This window comes from Pituophis catenifer, unplaced genomic scaffold, assembly GCF_029215685.1.
Source record: "Pituophis catenifer annectens isolate HBS135680 unplaced genomic scaffold, rPitCat1.0.hap2 SCAF_4, whole genome shotgun sequence".
Taxonomy (NCBI): Eukaryota; Metazoa; Chordata; class Lepidosauria; order Squamata; family Colubridae; genus Pituophis; species Pituophis catenifer.
The window spans coordinates 112,475,396-112,499,688 of NW_027256884.1; the positions used below are offsets into that span (position 1 = coordinate 112,475,396).

Below are 24,293 nucleotides of genomic sequence, written 5' to 3' on the forward strand. Positions count from 1 at the left end.
ACTGCTCAATCAGTAAAGTTCTTGGTGCATGCTGCATAGCTCTCCACCTATGTCCTTGCAGAAGAAATAATCTTCTTAGGAATCTGGAGAGAATTTTAGGAATCTTTCTACTCAGTAAATCTCTCATAAAATATAAAATCCTCATTTCTTTGGTTATAAACTGTCAGGCATGTATATACAAGGCTCTCTCTTTTTTAGCCTTGAATGTATGAAGAGGGTAACAGCAATAATGACTTTCAATTAAATTCAATTAAAACTACAAGGATATTTGTAAATGTAGATTAGGTTCACTTTGCTTTAGGTTGGATATTTATAATCAACATCTACCAGATATTTAAAAATGACTCTACCAAGAATTCAAAAATAGCCTTTCAGCTGTTTAACAATTCAATCTGTGTACTTCCACACATGAAAGTATTTTTCTAGAGGTTTTAGCAATAAAAAGGCCGTGTTTTAGCAATAAAAAGGCCGTGTTTTAGCAATAAAAAGGCCGTGTTTTATATCTCACAGTGGACAGCATGCTGTCTTCAACCTCATTTTAATCTTTCACTGAAAAAAAACTTATCAAAGTTTGCATAAGCAAAAGAATATTGTTGTACTAGTTAAAAATTGAATCTCTGCTTCTGGTTTCTTTTGCTATACTGAAACATATATGAGGATGAATGAGCAAAGTAGCTATATAACAGTTCATCACTGCACTTTATGGGCAATTCTATGTAAATTAGATTGAAGCTGTGTCATGCAGAAACCATCTATGGATATAAGACCTTAATTGCTCTTTTAACTCTTGTTTATAGTTCAATTACCATCTAACTATCTGGAATTGTTTTTCTAGAATGTGATTTGCTATTAAAAATTGAAAGGTTTTCCTTTACATTTTCCTCAGCTACAAGTATAAACAAGTACATACAGGTAAGCTTTCACAAGAGCTACAATACTCTGGCAAATATTGTTTTTCAATTTTCCAGTTATAATTTCAAAATGCTAATTTTTAAAAGCTAGACACTCAAATAACACACGTTGTGATTGGCCTAAGTCCCTGACCTAGAATAAGAAACCAATTCATTATTGTTATACAGTAAATATTTATTCAATAGCCCTTCTTTGTTTATTTCTACCAATTGTGGAAGTAACATAATCCAGTGTTACTTTTATACTATCTTCCTCCATCCAAGCAGTTGTTTTCTGGGAAAAGTTACGCATGGCACAACCCACTGCCCTCATTCTAGGAGGCTAAGGGAGAAGAGCAAAAGAATGTCTACAATTCAGTGATGAGAGCAGGACAAATGATAAGTATCTAAAGTAGTTACGATAGCTGCAGCATTGAGTGATAATTAACGTGTTTTATAGTCCAAGATATAAAAAACATTTTGCATGAAAACATGCTATAATAAAAAGACATAATTTTGTTTAACAATGGCAAACTAAAATTAATCCTCTGCTGCAATTCCAATCACGGTTGTAACAGCTATTCATAAATTGGGCCTTAGAGCTTGAGAGCAGAACCTATAACTTCTGGATCAATATTGCAGAGGCCCCACCACCACCATTGCAAATCCCAGCAAGGCCATGTTCTCCTTGTTTTAGGGCATGAGTCATGTGAACAACTATTCTTGCACCAGACATCCTGAAATAGAGAAGGAAAAAAAAGTTTCAAATTGGAATGCCGTTTTTGCTTAGCTTTTTCAGCTTATGCTGTGTAAACAAGTATATACTTCCTATAATGAGTTTAATTCAGATAGTTTCACTTCCTTTGTCACAAAGCTGTTAACCGTGTGTGTTGGGCCCCAGGAGGAGAAGATGAGATGTAGCTATGTCAAAAGGAAAGGTAGAGAGCAGACAATAGAGATTACCATGCTAAAGCTGTTAAGTCAGAATTGGGACCCTAAAATAAAACTGCTTTATGCAGGGTGAGATCACTGCTTTATCTAATGCAGAACTGAAAAGCAGTGATTCTTAGATGATTCGTGTATACTGTACCATGTTCCAAGCTGAGATACACTAGAGCAGGGGTGAAAAACCTACAGCCACTAGATTCCTATTATCATCTCAAGCGGCAAGTTCAAAGATCAAAGATCCAGTCTAAAAATCTCTGGAAAGTCATAGCTTTCCTACTCCTACAAAGATCAATCAACTGTTTTTGAGTTCAAAGACACAAGTCTAGCAAGTAATGGTTAGTCTTCCTAATATTCTACTAGTTTTCCCAAATAAGTACTATTTAGATGAATTGTAATTCCAGCACAATTGGGAACTTTATTTTCCAATATGCCTTGAAACATTTTAGGGTATATGCAGTCTGCTATTGTCCAATCTTTCATAATTAGTGTTACTGGACACTGGGCAAATACAAATTAATACTATAAATATTTGGAGGAACCTAATTGTCTAATCTCAAAAAGATTTTTAAATCTGGGTAATAGTTTGTGAACATTTTCTATGTAGCATTTTACAATCTGCTAAGAACAAGTAAGCAATATGAGTTGTATTTCGAATATTGCTCAGAGATAAAATCAGTATAAGATATGCTAATTGCCAGTTATATAAATGCATTGCGAGGATCTCAATATAATCCAGTATTGGATTATATTAAATAGTCGCAGAAACAGGCAGCTTTTGAGAGTTACAGGACTTCAGGGAGATGGGCAGTTCAAAAACATGAAATAAATAAATCGTGATAATATTTTGGGCACTTGAACACAATTTATGATGTTTTTTTGTTGGAAACTGGCATTTATTTCTGGTTTTTGTCAAAAAGTACCCATTGGCTAAACAACTTCCATGATGAAGGTCATAAAATTAGATGCATTCACATGATTAACCACTTGACTAGTGGATCAATTACAGTCATAAATTGAGGACTACCTATACAAGGATTGGTTATTTCCCACTACCAGGTATTGTATTTTTTTTACTTACCCAATTGGGTGTCCCAAAGAAACTGCTCCTCCATGAATATTTACCTTCTGTGGGTCAATGTCTAGCATTTTAATGTTGGCTAGGACAACAACACTGAATGCTTCATTGATTTCCCACATTTTAATATCTTCCTTTTTGAGTCCTGTCTGAGCAAGTATCTGCAAGGAAAAACACCATTTGAAAATTGGTATGTATGTATGGCAACATTTATATTATTTGCTGTACTACCAGAATTTTATGAGCAGATCATGATACACCCACACAGAATTCAAGTAAAAGAGCAGAGAAGACAAAATTAAAACTCACAACATCGAAGCTAAAAGCACAGATTCTGAAACTTTATTACAATGGGAAAAATAGAATCAAATTTTAAAAAATGATTAAAACCACACAAATATAGCCCTGGGATATAGATAACAACCCCTATCTAAGCTGAGATCCGTTAGCTTTTAAAACTAGGCAATCGGAATAGATTCTCACCCTTGCAAAATTGTAAAGCCAATAATGGCCTAAATCTATGGGGATATGGTTCAATTACGGTAAAGGAATTCAGGTGGCCCTCACTTAATGACTACTCATTCAGCAACCAGTCAAACTTACAACAGCACTGAACAAATGGTATTTATGACCAGGCCCCAAAGTTCTGGCTATCGCAGTATCCCAGTGGTCACATGATCACAATCAAGGGGCCAATGACAAGCTTGCAATTACAACTTTGCAGCGTCCCACAGTCCCATGATCTTTCTATTTGTGATCTTCACTGCTGGCTTCCAATAAGCAAAGTCACCGGGGAAGCCAGCAGGTCAAAAATGGGTGACCACATGATGTCATGCATAACATGGGATTCACTTAACGATGTCAACCAGAAACATTGGAACTATCGTTTGCTAAGTAGCATGGTCCCATGATGTCACATTTTACAACTGTGTCACTTAGTGACAAATTCCAGTCCCAATTCTTGTCCTTTTATTTTCATTTTAATTATTGAGTTCTAAAAAGGAGGATACAACTGATTTTCAATAAATGGTCTTGGATCATTGGAGAACACAAAGCATATAATAAATAAATAAATGTCAGAGCCAGAACAGAGCAAACACTTTGCAAAGACAGCGGTTAATCCAAACAGCCAAATCCATTGAAATACGAAAGCACGCATGTTGATCAATTAAAATATTACATAATAAAATGATATTTACAAGACAAAGGATGTTTTTGAGTTCTCTAAAATTCTTCATTAGACCAGAGCCATTTGGTCAGTCTTAAAGCAGAATGTGAGCAGAAAACATTATGGTATTATGCATAATATGGCAGTGTCACTTTGTTGCTTGATTATTTTATTCCAGTTGTTCAGATATAATCTGGAATTAATTTCTTCAAAAGTAACCAGAACTAAAATGCAATGGCTCACTCAATTCCAAACCACCACCACAAAGTAGTTAATCCTAATTTTTATAATTTTTTAGATTTGTTTTTAAACCTAAAGCAGATAATCTACTTTAGAAATTCATTTTAAATTCCGTTATAGTACATTTCCACTGAAGACTAAATGCAGAATTAAACGAGCAACTAAATGAAGCTAGAGCAATGGTAGAGATAGTCACCTTAGGAACAGCATGTGCTGGTGCAATGGGAAAATCAATAGGATCAACAGCAGCATCTGCAAAACCTGCAGGAACAGAAACGCGAATTAGAAAAGAAACGTTAAATGTGCTTACTCGTAATATTGAATTTTATTCTGGCAATGATTCCTCTATCAGGAGCACAATTTCAGAGTTCATTAAAACAGGGGTGTCAAACTTGATTTCATTGAGGGCCACATTAGGATTGTATTTGATCTCGGGAAGCTGGGGTGGGCATGGCCAGGGTGGCATGGCCAGCTTGACATCACTCATGTCGGGGGCGCCTGTGATGGCCTGAGCACTCTGCCAGTGAAAATGGGCTCCTCAGCTCCATTTTCAGCTGCGCCGGCCTCCTGCAACCCTCTGCCAGCGAAAACAGAGCTCGGGAGGGTTGCACCTGGCTCTCCCGAGCTCCATTTTCGCTGGCAGAGGCACCGCGGGCCAGTCCTTCGGTGTTTCCAGGACAGCCCCACGGGCCAGATCTAAGCACTCTGCGGGACGGACGTGGCCCGCAGACCTTAGGTTTGACACCCCTGCCTTAAAAGATACTTTAAAAAGTCCATGCAAGAGAAGTGCACTGAAAGGTTCCAAAGCTATGGTTTTAAAAAAAAAATTGGCTTTTGGCAAAATTGCAATTGGTTGAAACCACTTGATCAAAAATCTGTCCTTCCTGCCTAATCCATAGATAAAACAAAATAAAAAGACATCCACCACTGATCTTACTCAGGGAAATATAAATACAGGTAGCCCTCGACTTACGGCCACAATGGAGCCCAAAAATTTATGTTGTTAAGTGAGACATTTGTTCAGTGAATTTTGCCCCATCTTATGACTTTTCTTGCCACAGTTGTTAAGTGAATCCCTGAAGTTGTTACATTAGTAAATGTATCACGATTGTTAAATGAATCTGACTTGCCCATTGACTTTGCTTGTCTGACAGTCGCAAAAGGGGATCACATGACCCTGGGACACTGCAATCGTCATAAATATGAGTCAGATGTCAAACATTTGAATTTTGATCACATGACCTTGGGGATGCTGCAATGACTGTAAGTGTGAAAAAATGGTCATAAGTCACATTTTTCAGTGCTGTTGTAACTTTGAACGGTCACTAAACAAATTGCTATAAGTCAAGGGCTACCTGGATATGATGATTTCACCAAAGGGAAGGACGATTCTCACCTACTATTCTAGCCAATGGCTTCACATTCAGTCTTTTGGCTGCTTCTGAAGTCATCAGTACCAAAGCAGCTGCTCCATCGTTCAGCGTACTAGCATTGGCAGCAGTGACTGTTCCTGGGGAAAAAAAATCATTAAGGAAAAACAATTTACTAGGAAGAAACAATTTAAGCACAATGCATTCCCCTACAATGGCACTTCCTAAATCTGGATAAACTGAAGAGCCCTGGTGGTGCAGCAGACTAAAGTGCTATTAAGCAGCACTTAGCTGCCAGCTGCCTGCAATTACTGCGAGTTCAAATCTCACTACGCTCAAGGTTGACTCAGCCTTCCATCCTTCCAAGGTAGGTAAAATGAGGACCCGGATTGTGGGGGCAATAAGCTGACTTTGTATAAAAAAAAGAACACCGCTTGGGGGGGCCAAAAGCCCTACTAAGCAGGCATATACAAAAGTATGAAGACTATTGCTTAACACATTGTAAGCCGCCCTGAGTCTCCAGAGAAGGGCGGCATATAAATCGAACCAATAAATAAATAAATAAATAAATAAATAAATAAATAAATAAATAAATAAATAAATAAATAAATAAATAAATAAATAAACAAACTAACCAAAATTGGGTAAAAGTGTTTTTTCTTTGAGTAATGACACACAAACCAATTATCCAATTATAGCAGGAACATTTAAATAAGAGCTTTCTGATAAATGGCTTAAATCAATGTCAAACTCTAGCCCGTGGGGTGCTTAGATCTGGCTCGCGGGGCTGCCCTGGAAACAGCGAAGGACTGGCCCGTGGTGCCTCTGCCAGTGAAAACGCACGCGGCCCTCCCGAGCTGTTTTCACTGGCAGAGGGTTGCAGGTGGCCATCGCAGCCAAAAATGGAGCTTGGGCCCGTTTTCACTGGCAGAGTGCTCGGGCCACCACAGGCACCCCTGACACGAGTGATGTCAACCTGGCCACGCCCACCCCAGCCCCCCAAGGTCAAACACAACCCTGATGCGGTCCTCAATGAAATTGACTTTGATACCCCTGGCTTAGAGCCATAAAGGAAAAAATTGAGAAGCACTATCCTATGGTGTTACCAATTCCTACTTCACCCGGTGTCAAACGATGGTCATAAAATGTACAGCAGTCTAAAGCCAACATAACTGGGTATAATCTTAAACAAGCAATCAATCAAGAAATACGTTGCAAACTAGCCCTCTGTAGAACAGTCATGAAGGCTTTGCAAAAACATATTCAAATACTGGAATGTGTGACACTATGGAAGCTTTGAAGAAACAAGATAGGAAGAGTATTGATACTACTGAAATTTGTTAGTGGATAAGACTCTTGAAAATACCCTGGACAGCCAAGATCTAAAATAAATTCTAGCACATTAAAAACAGATATCAAATCTTACCATTTTCTTTTTGGAAAACCGTCTTCAATTTTGGAACTTTACTGAAGTCAACCCGCTTGTATTCCTCATCTTCTTTAACTTCTGTGTCTGGTTTCCCTAAAGTAAAGATTCTGTTTAGTAAAAAAAGATTGGAAACTTTGACCAAAGTCAAAGTCCAATCCAGCAAAGAGGCTTTATCAGTGACCTGCTGGACGTTAACATTTTCTTATTTCCCAAAGGACAGCTGAACATATAAGAATCTTTTGCATCATCTCATTTCTTGCCCTGTCCATCTCATGTTCCATTGCTCTATTATATGAGTGGATTGATTTAAGTTAAGGCACTGAAATCATCAAAATCAGAAAATTCTGATTTAAATTAGGTATGTTTTACTTATAATTCTTCAAATATGTATTAATGCTGGAGATCAGTCAAATAACAGTTAAGAAAAACGAAGTCCTGTTATCCATTCTACTCAGTGGTGGGATTCAACCAGTATAACAGCTGGTTCACTGAGCACACCAAACACGCGCTCACTGTACGCGCAGTGCGTTTCAAAAAGCTCTAAAACTTGCCTTCTACTGCAGCCCTGGTGAGTAAAAGAGCTGATTGCTCCGCCTATCAGCTTGGCTTCAAACAAAGGAAATATAGGTCAGTATAGCGTAGGGGACCCAGCTGATCGTTGGAGTGAACCGGTTCGCTCTCAGCTGATCGTCGGAACTATCCTGTTTCCCCGAAAATAAGACCCTGTTTTATATTTCTTTGAACCCTGAAATAAGCGCTTGGCCTTATTGCCATGCGCTCAAACGCCCGATAGGGTTTATTATCAGGGTATGTCTTATTTTGGGGGAAACAGGGTACCAGTTCACCCAAACCAGTCTGAACCGGCTGAATCCTACCCCTGATTCTAGTACTACTATACTGGATTTCACATTCGGAAAATGAAGCATGCCATATGTCAAAACAATTTAAAACGGAGAAGTATTGTATATTAATCCATACTACCTTTTTGAGAAATAGTAACAGGCACAATTTCCTTTGCAAATATTCCAGATTCCCAACCTTCCTTGCTTTTGGTATAGGATTTTATAGCATAAGTATCTTGATCTTCCCGTGATATAGAAAATTTCTTAGCAGTATTCTCAGCACAATTACCCTGGGGAGCAATGGAAAAAAAAAACGAAATATGAGGCTTTGTAAAGTGTAGAGATCATTTACATATCTTATGCTGCATATAATTTACTTATAGTGCATGTGGTTTGAATTCATCTTAAGTTCCTAATGAAATTTAAGATTAATTCAAACCACATGTACTATAAGATAAGGGATAGCAGCTTTGAACTAAAACGTTTTCAGGAATTGATAATTTAACTGAATAAGTGCACTTATGTGTAGGATATGCATAGTACCTGTACTAACTATTTTAAACTTCCCTTGCTCATATTCATTGTAAGTTTAAAATAGTAGATAGTCCTTGACTTGTGATTGGTCACTTAACAACCATTCAACAGACCCATCTGAGTGGTACATATGACCCAGATTCGAACTCCTCTCGTTGTCACATGATCACATTTCTGGTGCTTGGCAATCAGACCACATTTCTGGCCATTTACAATGTGTACCATTGGTACAACTGCATTGTGGTGAACCATCTGTTATTAACCACCAAATCATTTAATGACCATGATTTATTTAACAACCCAGTGCAAAAAAAAGTCATAAAAATCAAGTCGGTCATGTGTCTACCCGTTTCACGACTATCCCTTGTGATGAGTTACTATTTGTGATGAGTTGTGATGAGTTACTACTTGTGATGAGTTACTACTGGTCATAACTTGAGGACTACCTGTATTAATTACAGTCTAATAAGAAAAGAAATTTAAAAAAAAAAGATTTGAATAGAAGGCTTTTTTAATTACTGCAGCAAAAAGGCCTCCAGGTAATTTTAGAAGATTATAAACTACCAACCCCATGGTAGCAGAGATTTTGTCTCTAGCATCTCTTAAGACAGTGTTTCTCAACCTTGACCGCTGGACGATGTGTGGACTTCAACTCCCAGAATTCTGGGAGCTCTGCTGGCTGGGGAATTCTGGGAGTTGAAGTCCACACATCGTCCAGCGGCCAAGGTTGAGAAACACTGTCTTAAGTGATAACAGCGTCTAACTAACCAAAAGAAGTTTTTACCTGTTTGTTCTTCTTTTACCTGTTTCCCAAGCTAACTTGGGAAAGATTTGTTTTATAAAAACTCTAAAACAGGAAAACAACATGCACAGCGCTTTTTAAAAGTCTCTTGTATTGTGAAGAGATAACCAATAGTTGGATATTAGTGTCTATCTAAACAGCTTGCATAGTCACGTCCTAGTAGAAAATGTGACCGAATAAAAGATACGACCCTGACTATGTGACAATGGAATACCAGGCATCTAATTCTATGAACTTTGTGAAAGCAATTTCAAAAGAGGCTGGCATTCAAAATGATGTTTATTGTTTTATTTTATTATTAAAATTGATACGTTGCTCAATTCCCCAAAACTCTGGGAGGTTTACAAAATACTTCTTTGCTGAGTTCTCCCATTCCTATTAATAGTCATTTGCCTGAATGCTTTGAGCAATTGTTTTCCAGCCCTGCTTCATATAAATGGCCAGCAATTAGAAAATGACATTAGGACATGTGATTAAAATAGGAAAAGAAAAACTCGATGACTGTTGCTTTCTGGGCAACCATTCTATAAGATGCACTCAACTTGTGCCAGCAGGATCGGGAAAAACTATCGTGTTTCCCCAAAAATAAAACCCTGCCTTATATTTTTTTGAACCCTGAAATAAGCGCTTGGCCTTATTGCCATGCCCTCAAAAGCCCGATTGGGCTTATTATCAGGGGATGTCTTATTTTGGGGGAAACAGGGTACATGTTAAATGAACTGTAGCAATTTGTTTTTATTCAAAAATGATTCAAAAGTATTTAAAAGTTTAAAATGAAATATAGTCCCAAGACATTAGCATTTACCATGTGGATCTTGTTGTAAACATCTGTCAAGCCATCTTTGACAATCAAATCTTCAAGCTTTACTCCTCCATAAGGCGTTGTTCCTCTGGTCATGGTGTAGGGGACATTTGACATGCTTTCCATCCCACCAGCCACCATCACATCCTGTTTAGAAGATTTTACAGCTATTTAGCATACATACATACATACATACATACATACATACATACATACATACATTACAAACTATTCTAAAAATACGAGTTCCAGGTATATTAGTAAAGAAAAAAGCAGACATCCTGCGAACTCCGGAACTTAAAATTTTAAAAGAATTAAAATTTTATTTTACTAAGCTTTCGTCAGCCATCTGCTGACCTCATCAGAGTATTAAACTATCATTACAGAGATCTCTGCCTTTATATGCCATTAATCAATTTGCCCCTTGCGCATGTAATAGGCCCTTCCAGCCGTCTCCCACTTGTAATCAGCTGTGTTGTTTTTGCTGTCGTCATGCTGGATGATGGAGGCTTGATTCCTACTGTTTCCTCCCTCCTAGCTTGCTTATCAGTGGGGGATGATGTTAGCCTGTCAGCCATTGCAATTTGCTGCCTTGTCTGTGACCTCATGGTCGGCCAGGTTTGTTTCTCATTAATCCTATTTGTTACAGTTTGAGACAGCCCTGTCGGGTTGCTCTGTGTTTGGTCAGGACTAACTATGCCTTCACAGGCCGAGTCTGCATGCCCAGAGGTGGGGGGTGGGTGCGTTTGGTCTCTGCTCACTGATGGAAAGCTGCCTCTGCTCCTCCTGCATAAACCTCCTGGTGTCTCAAAGCCTGGTAGGCCGGTGGCAGTTCAATATGCCTGTTGATGGAATAGTTATTGGAGAACCAGGCTTCTTTTAGTAGGCATCCTCCTTTAGTCCTATCATGGGCAATAATCTCAGCTTCTTGAAAATCAAATGTGTGGTTGTGCTCCTTCATATGCGTCCAGATCTGGGAGCCATAACTCAACCTTATGCAGAAGGTTTTAAGGGTGCTGAAATTGAAAAGGACCTAAATAAAGAGCCCTCTGTACTTAAGACTTATTTTATTTTACTGCAATTTTTTTTAAAAAAAGAAATACCAATAAAACAATATACAAAAACAATGTACCAAAATAAAAAAATCAAACCAAATAAACAGAAAAAAAAATGTAAAAATCACCTAAACATATAATATGCTCATTTATTTATCAACGAAGTATCAAATTGTGCATAAAATGTTCTAGAATCTTGTAAATTATGAAATGCTGAAATGTATATGGTTAGTACTAAAAATAGCCTTTCTAAAAAAGTATAAATTATACATTTAATAAAAATTTCAGTCACCAACATTGGGATAGAAGTATTTTTCTAATCTTTCAGTTAATACTTTTCATTTGATATTCAGAGTATCAGTTCAATAATTCATTCACAAGACTTTTAACCAACAATGGTCATTTGTAGACTAAGAATTGTGGCCTTCTTTCTTTGCTTTGAAATAAAGAAGTTCAAAGTTCATATATATCCACAAATCGTGAAAGTACAGATTCTCCTACCTGACTCCCACACATCAAGCTCTGGGCTGCCATCATAATGGATTTCATTCCAGAAGCACAAACTTTGTTGACGGTTGTGCAAGGAGTAGAAACTGGTAAGCCTGTGCCAAATAAAGATAAACTAATCAGATAATAAATAATAAAAATAACTGCAAGCAAAATGTAAATATGACCTATCAGGAAAACTCTAAAAACTTTTAAAGCATATACAGTATATGGTTGGTTGGTTGGTTGGTTGGTTGATTGATTAAATTTGTATACCGCCCTTCTCCCGAAGGACTCAGGGCAGTGAACAGCCAAAATTAAAATACATACAGTATAAAAATTAAAATAAATTAAAACAGAATATGGCAGAAGTGAGTACACTTCTCACATTTTGCAAATGTTTAAGTATTTCTTTTCATGTGACAACACTGAAGAAATGACACTTGGCTACAATGTAAAGTAGTGAGTATACAGCTTGTATAACAGTGTAAATTAATGGCTATGTGTTGCGCTATTTTGAGGGGGCAGCTGTGGTGGGTTGCCCCCAGTTCGCACCAGTTCTATAGAACCGGTAGTAAAACCGGCGGGAGGCTCCGCCCACCGACCCTGATGTCACCAAAACACTTCTGCGCATGTGCAGAAGAGCGCGCGGCCCCGCTGCAAACAGGTAGTAAAGGTAATTAGAACCCACCCCTGGAAGGCAGCACATTTACACTGTTATACAAGCTGTATATTCACTACTTTACATTGTATCCAAGTGTCATTTCTTCAATGTTATTCACATAAAAAGAAATACTTAAATATTTGCAAAATGTGAGAGGGTGTACTCACTTCTGTGACATACTGTACAAACAGACATAGAGAGACCACCTAACTGCATCTAAAACAGTTTTTATTTACTGAAATAAATCTCAGATAGATGTCAAATAATGAAAAGAATCTTAGTTACCGGCACCAAGGGTCGCTTGTCTTGCAGGAGCCTGTCCTTCTCCAGCTTGGATAACATTTCCCATGTATACTTCTTTCACTTCTTGAGAAGGGATACCTAATAAGGGAAATATGTATGATAATTATGGAAGGGATAGCTTTGTAACTTAAGTCCAATAAAGGTTCAAAATTAATTCTCTACACCTGTAACCTGTGTTTCCTCAGAAAACAGGAGGTGCAAAATTCAGCAATTCAAGGATGGAATCTTCCAGAAAACTCCCTCTGAAAGATATCAATCATGTATATAACTGCATTCAGCCGAATGTAGCAAGAGAAGTCTTCTGCTATCTAAACCTCTGTTAAGAAAAACTTTGTTCAAAACTATAAAATTCAGTGCCCTGACCTTCATACTTCTTTCTTATCTTTCAGGTAAACACAAGGAGGTCAAGACTGATTGTCCCCTTTCAAGTAAATCAACTATTTTATATAATCCAGGAAAAAAAAGAGTGAGAAAGAAAGGAATCTTGGAGCACATACTAAAGTATATACAATTATAACTGATATCTTTGGTATTACTATTAGCAAAATGGATGAGATTTTTTTAAAGTATAATTTTATTGATTTTTTAAAGAAAAAAAATAAGAACTAATATAATTAAGAGAGAAAGAAAAGCGCGAACAAAGTCAAAAATGCAGAAACAAGAAGAAAAAAGAAATACAAAGAAATTACTTTTGATTTTCTTTTACAAGTATTATATAAATTTAAGTTGATCTTCTTAGTTACAGTTTATAGCAATAGCTCTTAGACTTATATACCGCTTCACAGTGCTTTTTACAGCCCTCTCCAAGCGGTTTACAGAGCCCGCATATTGCCCCCAACAATCTGGGTCCTCATTTTACCCACCTCGGGAGGATGGAAGGCTGAGTCAACCTTCAGCCTGGTGAGAATGAATGCCGAATGCAAGCACTCCGCACTCAGCAGAAGTAGCCTGCAGTACTGCACTCTAACCACTGTGCCACCTTGGCTCAGTATAGGCAGTCTTTGACTTTCAATTGGACACTTAGTGGCCAGTTACAATGGACTCCAAAAAAGATACTTGCAACCCAAACCTGAAATTCTGACAGCTACTGCACCCCCCCCCCAAGCATCGTCACATTACTGCATTTTGGGTGGTTGCCAAGGCAATCAGCCCGCATTAATGATTGTTTGCAACAACAGCCACATGACCGTAAACTCGAAACGTTTACTTCTGGCAAAACATGCACCATAGTAAAGAATAGGTTTGTTTAATGACTAACATTCGCTTAACAACCACCACAAAAAACGTAATAAAACTAGGCACAGTCACATGATAGCCTACTAACTACCGTTTGTCAGCCTTGGAAGCCATATCAGGCCGGAAGCTTCAATGCTGCCACCTCCTCATGTGTGGGAAAGTAGGAGGGGGGATTTAGGAGAGGGGAGTTAGTAGACATAATAGTGTTCTTCCTATCTGTCAAGGTCAGGGTAAGCCAACATCTGGAGGAGGAGTGGTCAGGGGCTGGCTTGACATGGAACGGACGATGTTTGGAGCATGTGATCAATTGAGGAGAAAGGGGCTGGTATTGGGAGCTTTGAATTACTAAAAGAAAGCCCGGGTTTTTCAGATTCGGGATTTCCCAGATGTGCCAGGTTACCCATTTCTAGTAAAGAGAACTTTGGAAAATGCCTGCTTCAGTGTCTTTACTGGGAGTCGGGGGTTTTCTGGAACGCTGACACCGTTCATATTTACGATCATAACTGCGAGCTCGATTGTGATCGTAAGTCAAGGACTACCTGCAACTGTTATTGTTTCTACTATTAACATAATTTCACTTTTTCTGTTTCACGCAATAAGTCCAGAAGGGGTTTCTAATAAACATTAAAATTAATTAGTCTTTTCTCTAATCAAAACTGACAATTTCGCCATTTCAATTAACTCCATCATCTTCACTGGTAAAATCAATAATAGAGCCTATAGAGCCTTGGTAGTACAGGGGTTTAAGGCACCCTGTTATTAAGCTGGTTATTAAGACCAGCTGCCTGCAATTACTGCAGGGTTCGAATCTCACCAAGGCTCAAGGTTGACTCAGCCTTCCATCCTTTCTAAGGTAGGTAAATTGAGGACCCAGTTGTGGGGGCAATAAGCTGACTTTGTATAAATATACAAAAGGATGAAGGCTATTGCTTAACGCATTGTAAGCCGCCCTGAGTCTCCGGAGAAGGGCGGCATATAAATCAAATTAAAAAAAAATAATAAGATTAAATAATGGAACTAAAGCAAGACTAGACCTTCTTTACGTACCTGCTTTTTCTATTGCTCCTTTAATTGCAATGGAACCAAGGTTAGTGGCTGGCAGTGAGAAAAGGGAACTTTGGAAAGATCCTATTGGTGTCCGGACAGCACTCACAATAACTACCTCCTGAAAAGCAAAAGCATTACATCAGTTTAACTGAAAGTGTTTTCAGAATTATGCTTTAGATCAGGGGTGTCAAACTCAAGACTCAGGGCCCAGATCCGGCCCTAGTGGTGCTTAGATCTGGCCTGCGGGGCCGTCCTGGAAAAAGCAAAAGACCGGCCCACAGTGCCTCTGCCAGTGAAAATGGAGCTCAGGAGACTTGTGGGCGGCCCTCCCAAGCTCCGTTTTCGCTGGCAAAGGGTTACAGGAAGCTGTCACAGCCAAAAACAGAGCTCGGGAGCCTGTTTTTGCTGGCAGAGCACTTGGGCCTCCACAGGCGCCCCCGACACGAGTGATGTCGAGCTGGCCACACCCACTCTGGACCCCGAGGTCAAACACATCCCCGATGTGGCCCTCAGTGAAATCGAGTTTGACACCCCTGCTTTAGATTGTAAGAATATTCAATGCATACTGTTGATTATTGAAGCGATTCAAATCTATTTATTCAAATGCAGTACACTAACTTCTCGGCAAAACTACAGTTGTTAATTAAACAACCTAATTCCATACAATGGAAAGCTTTCCTTCTGCTCTTTCGAGAGAGGGTCAAAAAGCATGATAATTTAAATGTATTAACAGTTTCAAGGATTAAGAAGAAAAGTAAAGTTTTTATGACAATATATGTCAGTCAAATAGGACAGGATGGGATGGGATGGGATGGGATGGGATGGGATGGGATGGGATGGGATGGGATGGGATGGGATGGGATGGGATAGGATAGGATAGGATAGGATAGAATAGAATAGAATAGAATAGAATAGAATAGAATAGAATAGAATAGAATAGAATAGAATAGAATAGAATAGAATAGAATAGAATAGAATAGAATAGAATAGAATAGAATAGAATTTTTTTATTGGCCAAGTTTGATTGGACACACAAGGAATTTGTCTTGGTGCATATGCTCTCAGTGTACATAAAAGAAAAGATACGTTCATCAAGAATCATAAGGTACAACACTTATTGATAGTCATAGGATACAAATAAGCAATCAGGAAACAATCAATATCAATATAAATTGTAAGGATACAAGCAACAAAGTTACAGTCATACAGTCATAAGTGGAAGGAGATGGATGATGGGAACGATGAGAAGATTAATAATAGTGCAGATTTAGTAAATAGTTTGACAGTGTTGATGGAATTATTTGTTTAGCAGAGTGATGGCATTCGGGGGGAAAAATTATAAGTAGTCTAAACTTCCTGCCCTAGTAAAAGCATCTGTGGCATTCTGGATACCATCTGGCTTATTTTGGCAACAAAGGTTTGAGAAAACAATGTAGTTTTAGAAATGCACTAAAACTAAGAATTTAGTGTTGCTTACTATATTTCTGTATAGAAAATAATCCATGCAGTGTATTTAGGACAAAACTACATGCAATGATATACTGTTCTTGCCCGTGGTTTTCTAATTACATCTAGTAGATAAACACTACATCTGTATAAAATAAGTATAGTTTGGAGCCACTATTCTATCATATTATTTTAGCAATACTCACATTTAAACCACGTTGTGATGAGTAGCTTCGGCTTGAAAATCTTAATGCCTGCAAAACAGATTACAGCATTTATTGTAATACGGCATAAACTTTTAACATGCAGAACAGAAAGATCAAGTCTATGCTACTGTCAGATTTTTTTGGACTAGAGATCATCAAGAAGGATAATGGATTACTGAATCATCACACCAGTGATACCTGTTAAACTTTTTAAGTATTTTTATTGTTAAAGGTATATTATGCTCTATATGTCTATGGAGATTCTCAGTCATCCAGGTCATGGTTATCCCAAAGGTGCTTTTTTCAAGAGGCAACTGGACTTTCTGGGTTTTTTTTTTTCCTTTTTCTTTGAAGACGTTTCACTTCTCATCCAAGAAGCTTCTTCAGCTCTGACTGGATGGCGGGGGATGGAAGGATTGGAATGGAATGGACAATCCTTCCATTCCCCCCGTCCAGTCAGAGCTGAAGAAGCTTCTTGAATGAAAAGTGAAACGTCTTCAAAGAAAAAACCAGAAAGTCCACCTACCTCTTGAAAAAAAGCACCTTTGGGACATTATGCTCTATAATACAAACTACATAGAGATCCATAAACAGGCATCAAAGAGGCAAAGGATATACAGGAGAAAACTTGAACAAAGTTATTACAATAAAAGCAGTGGTGAAATCCAATTTTTTTTACTACCAGTTCTGTGGGCGTGGCTTGATGGGCGTGGTGTGGATTGGTGGATGTGGCAGGGGAAGGATACTGCACAATCTCCATTCCCACCCCGCTCCAGGAGAAGGATACAGCAAAATCCACATTCCCTCCCCACTCCTGGGGGAAGGATATTGCAAAATCTCCATTCCCACCCAACTCTGTGGCCAGCCAGAGGTGGTATTTGCCGGTTCTCCAAAATACTCAAAATTTCTGCTACCAGTTCTCTGAACTCTCACAATTTCCGCTACCGGTTCTCCAGAATCTGTCAGAACCTGCTGGATTTCACCCCTAAATAAAAATCATTCATTCAAATTTCCCATACTTGGGTTATAATAGCCCAAAATGAGTATAAAGCGCAGGTGATTATGGGGGCGACCCGTCACACCCACGTAACACCTCTCCTGCGCGAGCTGCACTGGCTCCCAGTGGTCTTCCGAGTGTGATTCAGGGTGTTGGTCACCACCTTTAAAGCGCTCCATGGCTTAGGACCCGGGTATATATGAGACCGCCTTCTGCCATCGACAGCCTCCCACCGGCCAATACGCTCTCACAGAGAGGGGCTCCTCAGGGTGCCGTCGGCCAAACAATGTCGACTGGCGACGCCCAGGGGGAGAGCCTTCTCTGTGGGGGCACCAGCCCTCTGGAATGAGCTGCCCCTAAATGTGCGTATGATCCCCGACCTGCGCACCTTTCACCACGCCCTGAAGACCCTCTTGTTTCAACAAGCCGGGCTGGCCTGACACGAATATGAATTTTAATGGGTGTATGTTAGTTTTTAATTTGTGCGCCAAATTTTTGTATATTTGATTTTAATGGTTTTTAAATTTTGTAAATTTTATGTGTGTTTTAATATGGCTGTACACCGCCCTGAGTCCTTCGGGAGAAGGGCGGTATAGAAGTCTAATAAAAAGAAAGTAAAGTAAAGTAAAGTAAAGTAAAGTAAAGTAAAGTAAAGTAAAGTAAAGTAAAGTAAAGTAAAGTAAAGTAAAGTAAAGTAAAGTAAAGTAAAGTAAAGTAAAGTAAAGTAAAGTAAAGTAAAGTAAAGTAAAGTAAAGTAAAGTAAAGTAAAGTAAAGTAAAGTAAAGTAAAGTAAAGTAAAGTAAAGTAAAGTAAAGTAAAGTAAAGTAAAGTAAAGTAAAGTAAAGTAAAGTAAAGTAAAGTAAAGTAAAGTAAAGTAAAGTAAAGTAAAGTAAAGTAAAGTAAAGTAAAGTAAAGTAAAGTAAAGTAAAGTAAAGTAAAGTAAAGTAAAGTAAAGTAAAGTAAAGTAAAGTAAAGTAAAGTAAAGTAAAGTAAAGTAAAGTAAAGTAAAGTAAAGTAAAGTAAAGTAAAGTAAAGTAAAGTAAAGTAAAGTAAAGTAAAGTAAAGTAAAGTAAAGTAAAGTAAAGTAAAGTAAAGTAAAGTAAAGTAAAGTAAAGTAAAGTAAAGTAAAGTAAAGTAAAGTAAAGTAAAGTAAAGTAAAGTAAAGTAAAGTAAAGTAAAGTAAAGTAAAGTAAAGTAAAGTAAAGTAAAGTAAAGTAAAGTAAAGTAAAGTAAAGTAAAGTAAAGTAAAGTAAAGTAAAGTAAAGTAAAGTAAAGTAAAGTAAAGTAAAGTAAAGTAAAGTAAAGTAAAGTAAAGTAAAGTAAAGTAAAGTAAAGTAAAGTAAAGTAAAGTAAAGTAAAGTAAAGTAAAGTAAAGTAAAGTAAAGTAAAGTAAAGTAAAGTAAAGTAAAGTAAAGTAAAGTAAAGTAAAGTAAAGTAAAGTAAAGTAAAGTAAAGTAAAGTAAAGTAAAGTAAAGTAAAGTAAAGTAAAGTAAAGTAAAGTAAAGTAAAGTAAAGTAAAGTAAAGTAAAGTAAAGTAAAGTAAAAGTAAAGTAAAGTAAAGGTAAAGTAAAGGGATGATGACTGTGTACACTAGCTGTCCCACAGCTATTGATCTTCATTTTCCCCTCCTTCAACCTCTTTAAGGCTAGAGTTTTTATTGACTTCTGCCTTGCCATCTCCTAGAGTTGTATCTAATTCTAGGTCTGTCTCGCACTATGTCCATGCAGGCCGTCTTAGTTCTGATTGGTTCTTTTGGCCTGCCTGTAAATTAAGCAGTTAATTGCCAGAATCAGGTGTGTTTCAATAGACCTTGTTATAGCAGCTTGATTTCTCAACTTGACCTTAATGGAACAATGCCGTTTTTGTTATTTTCCTTACAATATCCTGACACACTATCTTTTCTTGCTGACATTTCACCTATTTCTTCCAGCTTGATGCCCTTTCTCTGGACTTAGCACTTATTTTGTACTTGTCCATTGATCAAATCTTGTTATTTGCAGGGTTTTTTTTGTGTGTTTCCTAACCCTGCGTCACACATTCCAAAGGTTTTCATCCTTTTTTTATATTCACATATTAAAATGGATATCTGTAGTTCAGGGTAGCATTTTACCACATAAATAGAAATATTTTAACTCTTATCAGTTCTTATCAGTTAAGCAACCATTGCTGTAAAATGGCAAAAATGTCCTTAAGTGTAGTAGTCTAGATGGATGAGTGCTGCTTATTTTACTTTCAGATTCTGTTGGCATTGTCTGTTTAAAGCTTAAAGGCGTGTTCTGTGTCTAAGTTTATTTGAACTGTTTTGTCACAGCAAACATTTCAGCAGCAAGTTTATTGATTAATTCTTTTTACCTGCTTTCATACAGATGATGAACGCAAGAGTCCTATTCATAAATGATTCCAGTTATAGAAACAACAATTCCACACTCAAAGCAGAAATTTTGAGAACTACCAAGACAACAAATAGAGAACACCTCTTACCAAAAAGTGAGGGGGAGGGGTGTCACATCTCATTAATACACCTTGCACATGGGACCACCATATGAGATCACTGCCTTTTTTACTATTACTAGAAAGAGTGGAAGCAACGAACACTATATATATATATATATATATACACCTGTCATTTAACAAAGCACCTCAAGCCAATCTAATTTTACCTTAAAGAACTGAATCAGAAGCTAAGAATCCAGTTCAGTCTTCTCCTAGAACAGAGAAATACTACATGCTGCACACACTTTCCCATTAAAAAAAAATTCAAGTGTGCTAAATCTCTGCTCTCTAACAACACAGCTAATACAAATACACTGTGGAAGAAAAGAAAGAGATTGACTTCTTTGATATCTTCCCTTCCTCCTTATTTCCACCAGTCACTTTGTGGAACATTTATATTTTTCCAAAAATAGATCACCAGTCTTGAATTTCAATTGCTTTGTGGAAGAAATTTTCTCTTTCTCCTGAAATCTGAGTTTATAAATCACTTCCACAAGAGCATTGATGCATTTGAACTTTGGTGTTGGAGAAGACTTCCAAGAATACTGTGGACAGCCAAAAAAATAAACCAAGGGATCATTGAACAAATTAACCCAAAGTTTTGTCTGAAGCCCAAAGGATCAGGTTCAAATTATCTTAATTTGGACCCATTATGCAAAACCCAGCTCTCTGGGAAGGTGGAAGGAAAGAGAAGAGAGTGACCACAGCAAGGTGGTAGAACTCAGGGAGAGTGGCAATGAATTCATGAAGTGACCCTTTGATAGTTGGGAGACTCAAAATCTATCTATGTGGTTGCTAGGTGTTGAAAATGTTTTGATGGCACATAATCAATCATCCAGTTCAGCAGAGACACCAAGTTTGGAGACGTGCCTCATACCAACCACTTGTCTAAGGAATTTACAGTTAATCCTCTACTTACGACCACAATTGAGCCCAAAATTTATGCTATTAAGCAAGAAATTTGTTAAGTGAATTTGCTCCATTTTATGACTTTTCTCACATCATTTGTTAAATGAATCACTGCAGTTCTTAAATTAGGAACACGGTTGTTAAGTGAATCTGATTTCCCCATTGACTTTGCTTGTCAGAAGATCGCGAAAGGGGAACACACGACTCCAGGACACTGCAGCCGTCATAAATGTGAGTCACTGGCCAACAGGGTGGATAAAAATGGATGGTTTTTTTAAAAAAATCAATTTTTTTTTATTTAAATCGGTGTTTTTAAATTTAAATCATTTTTTTATTTTTATCAAGTTTATTTTAATAAAATGCTTTTGGAGTAAAAAAATCTATCTAAAGATAGTTTTCTATTTAAGATACATTAATAATTTAATTAATTCAGCATGAAATGGAGCTTAGTTATGTAGCATGAGGTTGTATATTCTGCAATAGTGGGACTGTTGGTGTGTCAACAGCAGATCAGAGGAGGACAGAGATGGCAGTTGCTCTTTAAAAATTATGATTTAAATTGAGCTGATTTAAATCAAGCCTTTTTATTAGTGATTTAAATCGTGATTTAAATTGACTTGATTTAAATCAAATCCACCCTGGTGGCCAAGCATCTGAACGTAAATTATGTGACCACGGGGATGCTGAAACTGTCATAAGCGTGAAAAACTGTCATAACTCACATTTTTCAGTGCTCTTGTAACTTCGAACGGTCACTAAATGAACTGTTTTAAGTCAAGGACTACCTGTATTTCATTATCAAACAAGTCACACCTCCCATCAAGGTGAAAGCAGGTGGATTCCCTGCTCCTTAATTACAAGGGACCCTCTTCTATCCTTGACCCTCTTCCACTCGTGACCTTCTGGCAAACAAATGGGTGCAGACACACATCGCACAGGGAGGCATCCAGAAAGGAAACACACACACACACACACACACACACACACACACACACAACCATCCTTTCTCAATCAATCAATCGGAACAGAGCTGGAAGGGACCTTGGAGGTCTTCTAGTCCAACCCCCTGCTCAAGCAGGAGACCCTACACAATTTGAGACAAGCATCTGTCCAGCGTTTTCTGAAAAACCTCCCGTGATGAAGCACCCACAATTTCTGGTGGCAAGTCGTTCCACTGGTTAGTTGTCCTCACTGTTAGGAAGTTTCTCCTTAATTCCAGGTTGCTTCTTTCTTTGATTAGTTTCCATCGGTTGTTTCTTGTCTTGCCTTCTGGTGCTTTGCAAAATAAGTTGACCCCCCTCCTCTTTGGGGCAGCCCCTCAAATAACTGGAACACTGCTATCATGTCACCCTTGGCCCTTCTCTTCTCTAAGAGTAGATGACACTGACTTCTGAGATAAAGATATTCTGGACAACTGAAAGCAACAGAGCAATAGCTGCTAATTTAGAAGTGGATCCAATTTTAGAAAATATTCAAATACGTTTTTTTTTTAAAAAAACCTTAATTCCATATTTCGGTTTTTAGAGGAAGGATGGCGTGGCGGTCAACGACGAGGGAGGGAGCTCCCCCCACCCCCAAACCTACCATGACCAAACATGCATCTCCGGAGGTCTCCCGGCTCAGTCACGGGCCGCTACTCACCAGAAGGGGCTTCGCTACCTGCCGTCCGCACTGCATCCCGCCGCCCGCTTCGACCACCTCAACGACTGGAACCGGGAGGGAAGCACCTCTGCCGTCACCTTCACCAGCACGGGCGCCACGCCCCCTAGCCCGGCCAATGGGAAGGCAAGGAAGGACGGCCGTCTTCGTCCAATCGCCTCCCTTCGAATCCAGGCGCCTGGGAGGGGAAAAGTGGGCGCGGCCACCGTGAAGCGTCTCTATTGGAGGCACGAGAGAAGGGGGGGCAGTAGAAGACAGGCGAGCCTGTTGCAAGAGGCGGGAATTAGGTGACGTCAGAGAACCCTAGAAGTAGGAAATTAAAGAAACGCCTACAGGGGAGAAAAAAAAAAAAAGGCTACAGTTGCTATGGTAGCAAGAGACAATATGGCTGAGCTACGTGGATAGTATTCAGATTAACAGAGTTGGAAGGGATCTTTCAGGTCATCTAGTCCAATCCCCTGCCCAAGCAGGACACCCTTCATCTGCCTCTACCTAAATCTGTATCTTTCAAACTTGGTGACTTTTTAAGATGTCTGGTCATCAACTCCCAGAATTCCCTAGTCAGGATGCCAAATTTGAAAAAAAAAACACCGGTCTAACAGATTCCAAAGGATCCAGGAGGAGAATAGCTGGTGTAGAATAGATCAAGGCAGGATAGGATGGGGATGATCTCCCCATCCTTGTCCCTATTGCTAAGTAAAAGCGCTCCCCTTAGTCCTGCCTTAGACATAAATCCAGCTGGCTTGTTCCTCTCCCTGAGTCGTGGGAAGCAGTCAGTGGCAAATCACTCCCCCTCCCCACTCCCCCCAAAAAAATCCCCTGCCAAAGAAACTACAGAGACTTGTCCAAGCAGCCACCAGGAAACACTGATTTAAAAGCGCATGCCCCCATCACACAAATAAAAATGATACAGGAAGAGCCTGTAGTACGGTGGACTAAAGCACTGTTATTAACATCTTATTAACATCTGCTGTTTGCAATTACTGCAAGTTCAAATCTCACCAGGCTCAAGGTTGACTCAGCCTTCCATCCTTTCAAAGGTAGGTGAAATGAGGACCCAGATTGTGGGGGCAATAAGATGACTTTGTATAAATATACAAAAGTATGAATGCTATTGCTTAACGCATTGTAAGCCGCCCTGAGTCTCCGGAGAAGGGCGGCATATAAATTAAAGCAAAAAAAAAAAAAAAAAGTGTTCTCCGCCCCTCCCTGGATTAGCACAAGCCTGCCAGGGTAACGTATGAATTCTGATTGCCAATCTGAGTCTGGTGCATTGGTTTCAGTCCTTGCTGTGCAGTGAGCCAAAGGGGTCACCTTGAAGAAATCCTACAGCAACAGATTTAAAAAACATGTTTTAAGCTTGGGAAGTAAAATGTTAGGAAGAAATCCTGACTAGCTTTACCTTAACTTCCTGGGGTATAAAAAAGAAGAAAGGGGAAACTGAGTCAGACTTCCAAGATTCTGTAACTATAGCCTAGAGATAAATGTTTTTCAGACTTGACAAACTTTAAGATGTCTTAAAATTTCAGAATTCTTGAGCCAGTGCTCACCAGGGCTAGGAATTGAATTCTGGGAATTGAAATCTGCGATCTTAAAATTGCCAAGTTTGAAAAACACTGGCCTATATATCAAGGGTGAAATCCAACAGGTTCTGGAGAACTGGCAAATACCATCTCTGGATGGGCCCAGAAT

The 24,293-nt window shown here is 38.6% G+C and overlaps 1 protein-coding gene across 1 annotated transcript; it reads right to left on the reverse strand.

Annotated features, from left to right (window-relative positions):
• Positions 1 to 1,065: 1,065 nt before the first annotated feature.
• On the reverse strand, positions 1,066 to 22,693 carry ACAT1 (acetyl-CoA acetyltransferase 1). The gene is made up of 12 exons (XM_070942866.1): positions 22,584 to 22,693; positions 16,544 to 16,591; positions 14,892 to 15,009; positions 12,591 to 12,686; positions 11,657 to 11,757; positions 10,104 to 10,247; positions 8,102 to 8,252; positions 7,118 to 7,213; positions 5,718 to 5,831; positions 4,518 to 4,582; positions 2,917 to 3,074; positions 1,066 to 1,627 (listed from the first exon to the last, which is right to left on the reverse strand). Exons 1-12 carry the CDS (start codon positions 22,617 to 22,619, stop codon positions 1,507 to 1,509), a joined length of 1,248 nt encoding a protein of 415 aa, XP_070798967.1. The 5' UTR covers positions 22,620 to 22,693; the 3' UTR covers positions 1,066 to 1,506.
• Between the last annotated feature and the right edge of the window lie 1,600 nt (positions 22,694 to 24,293).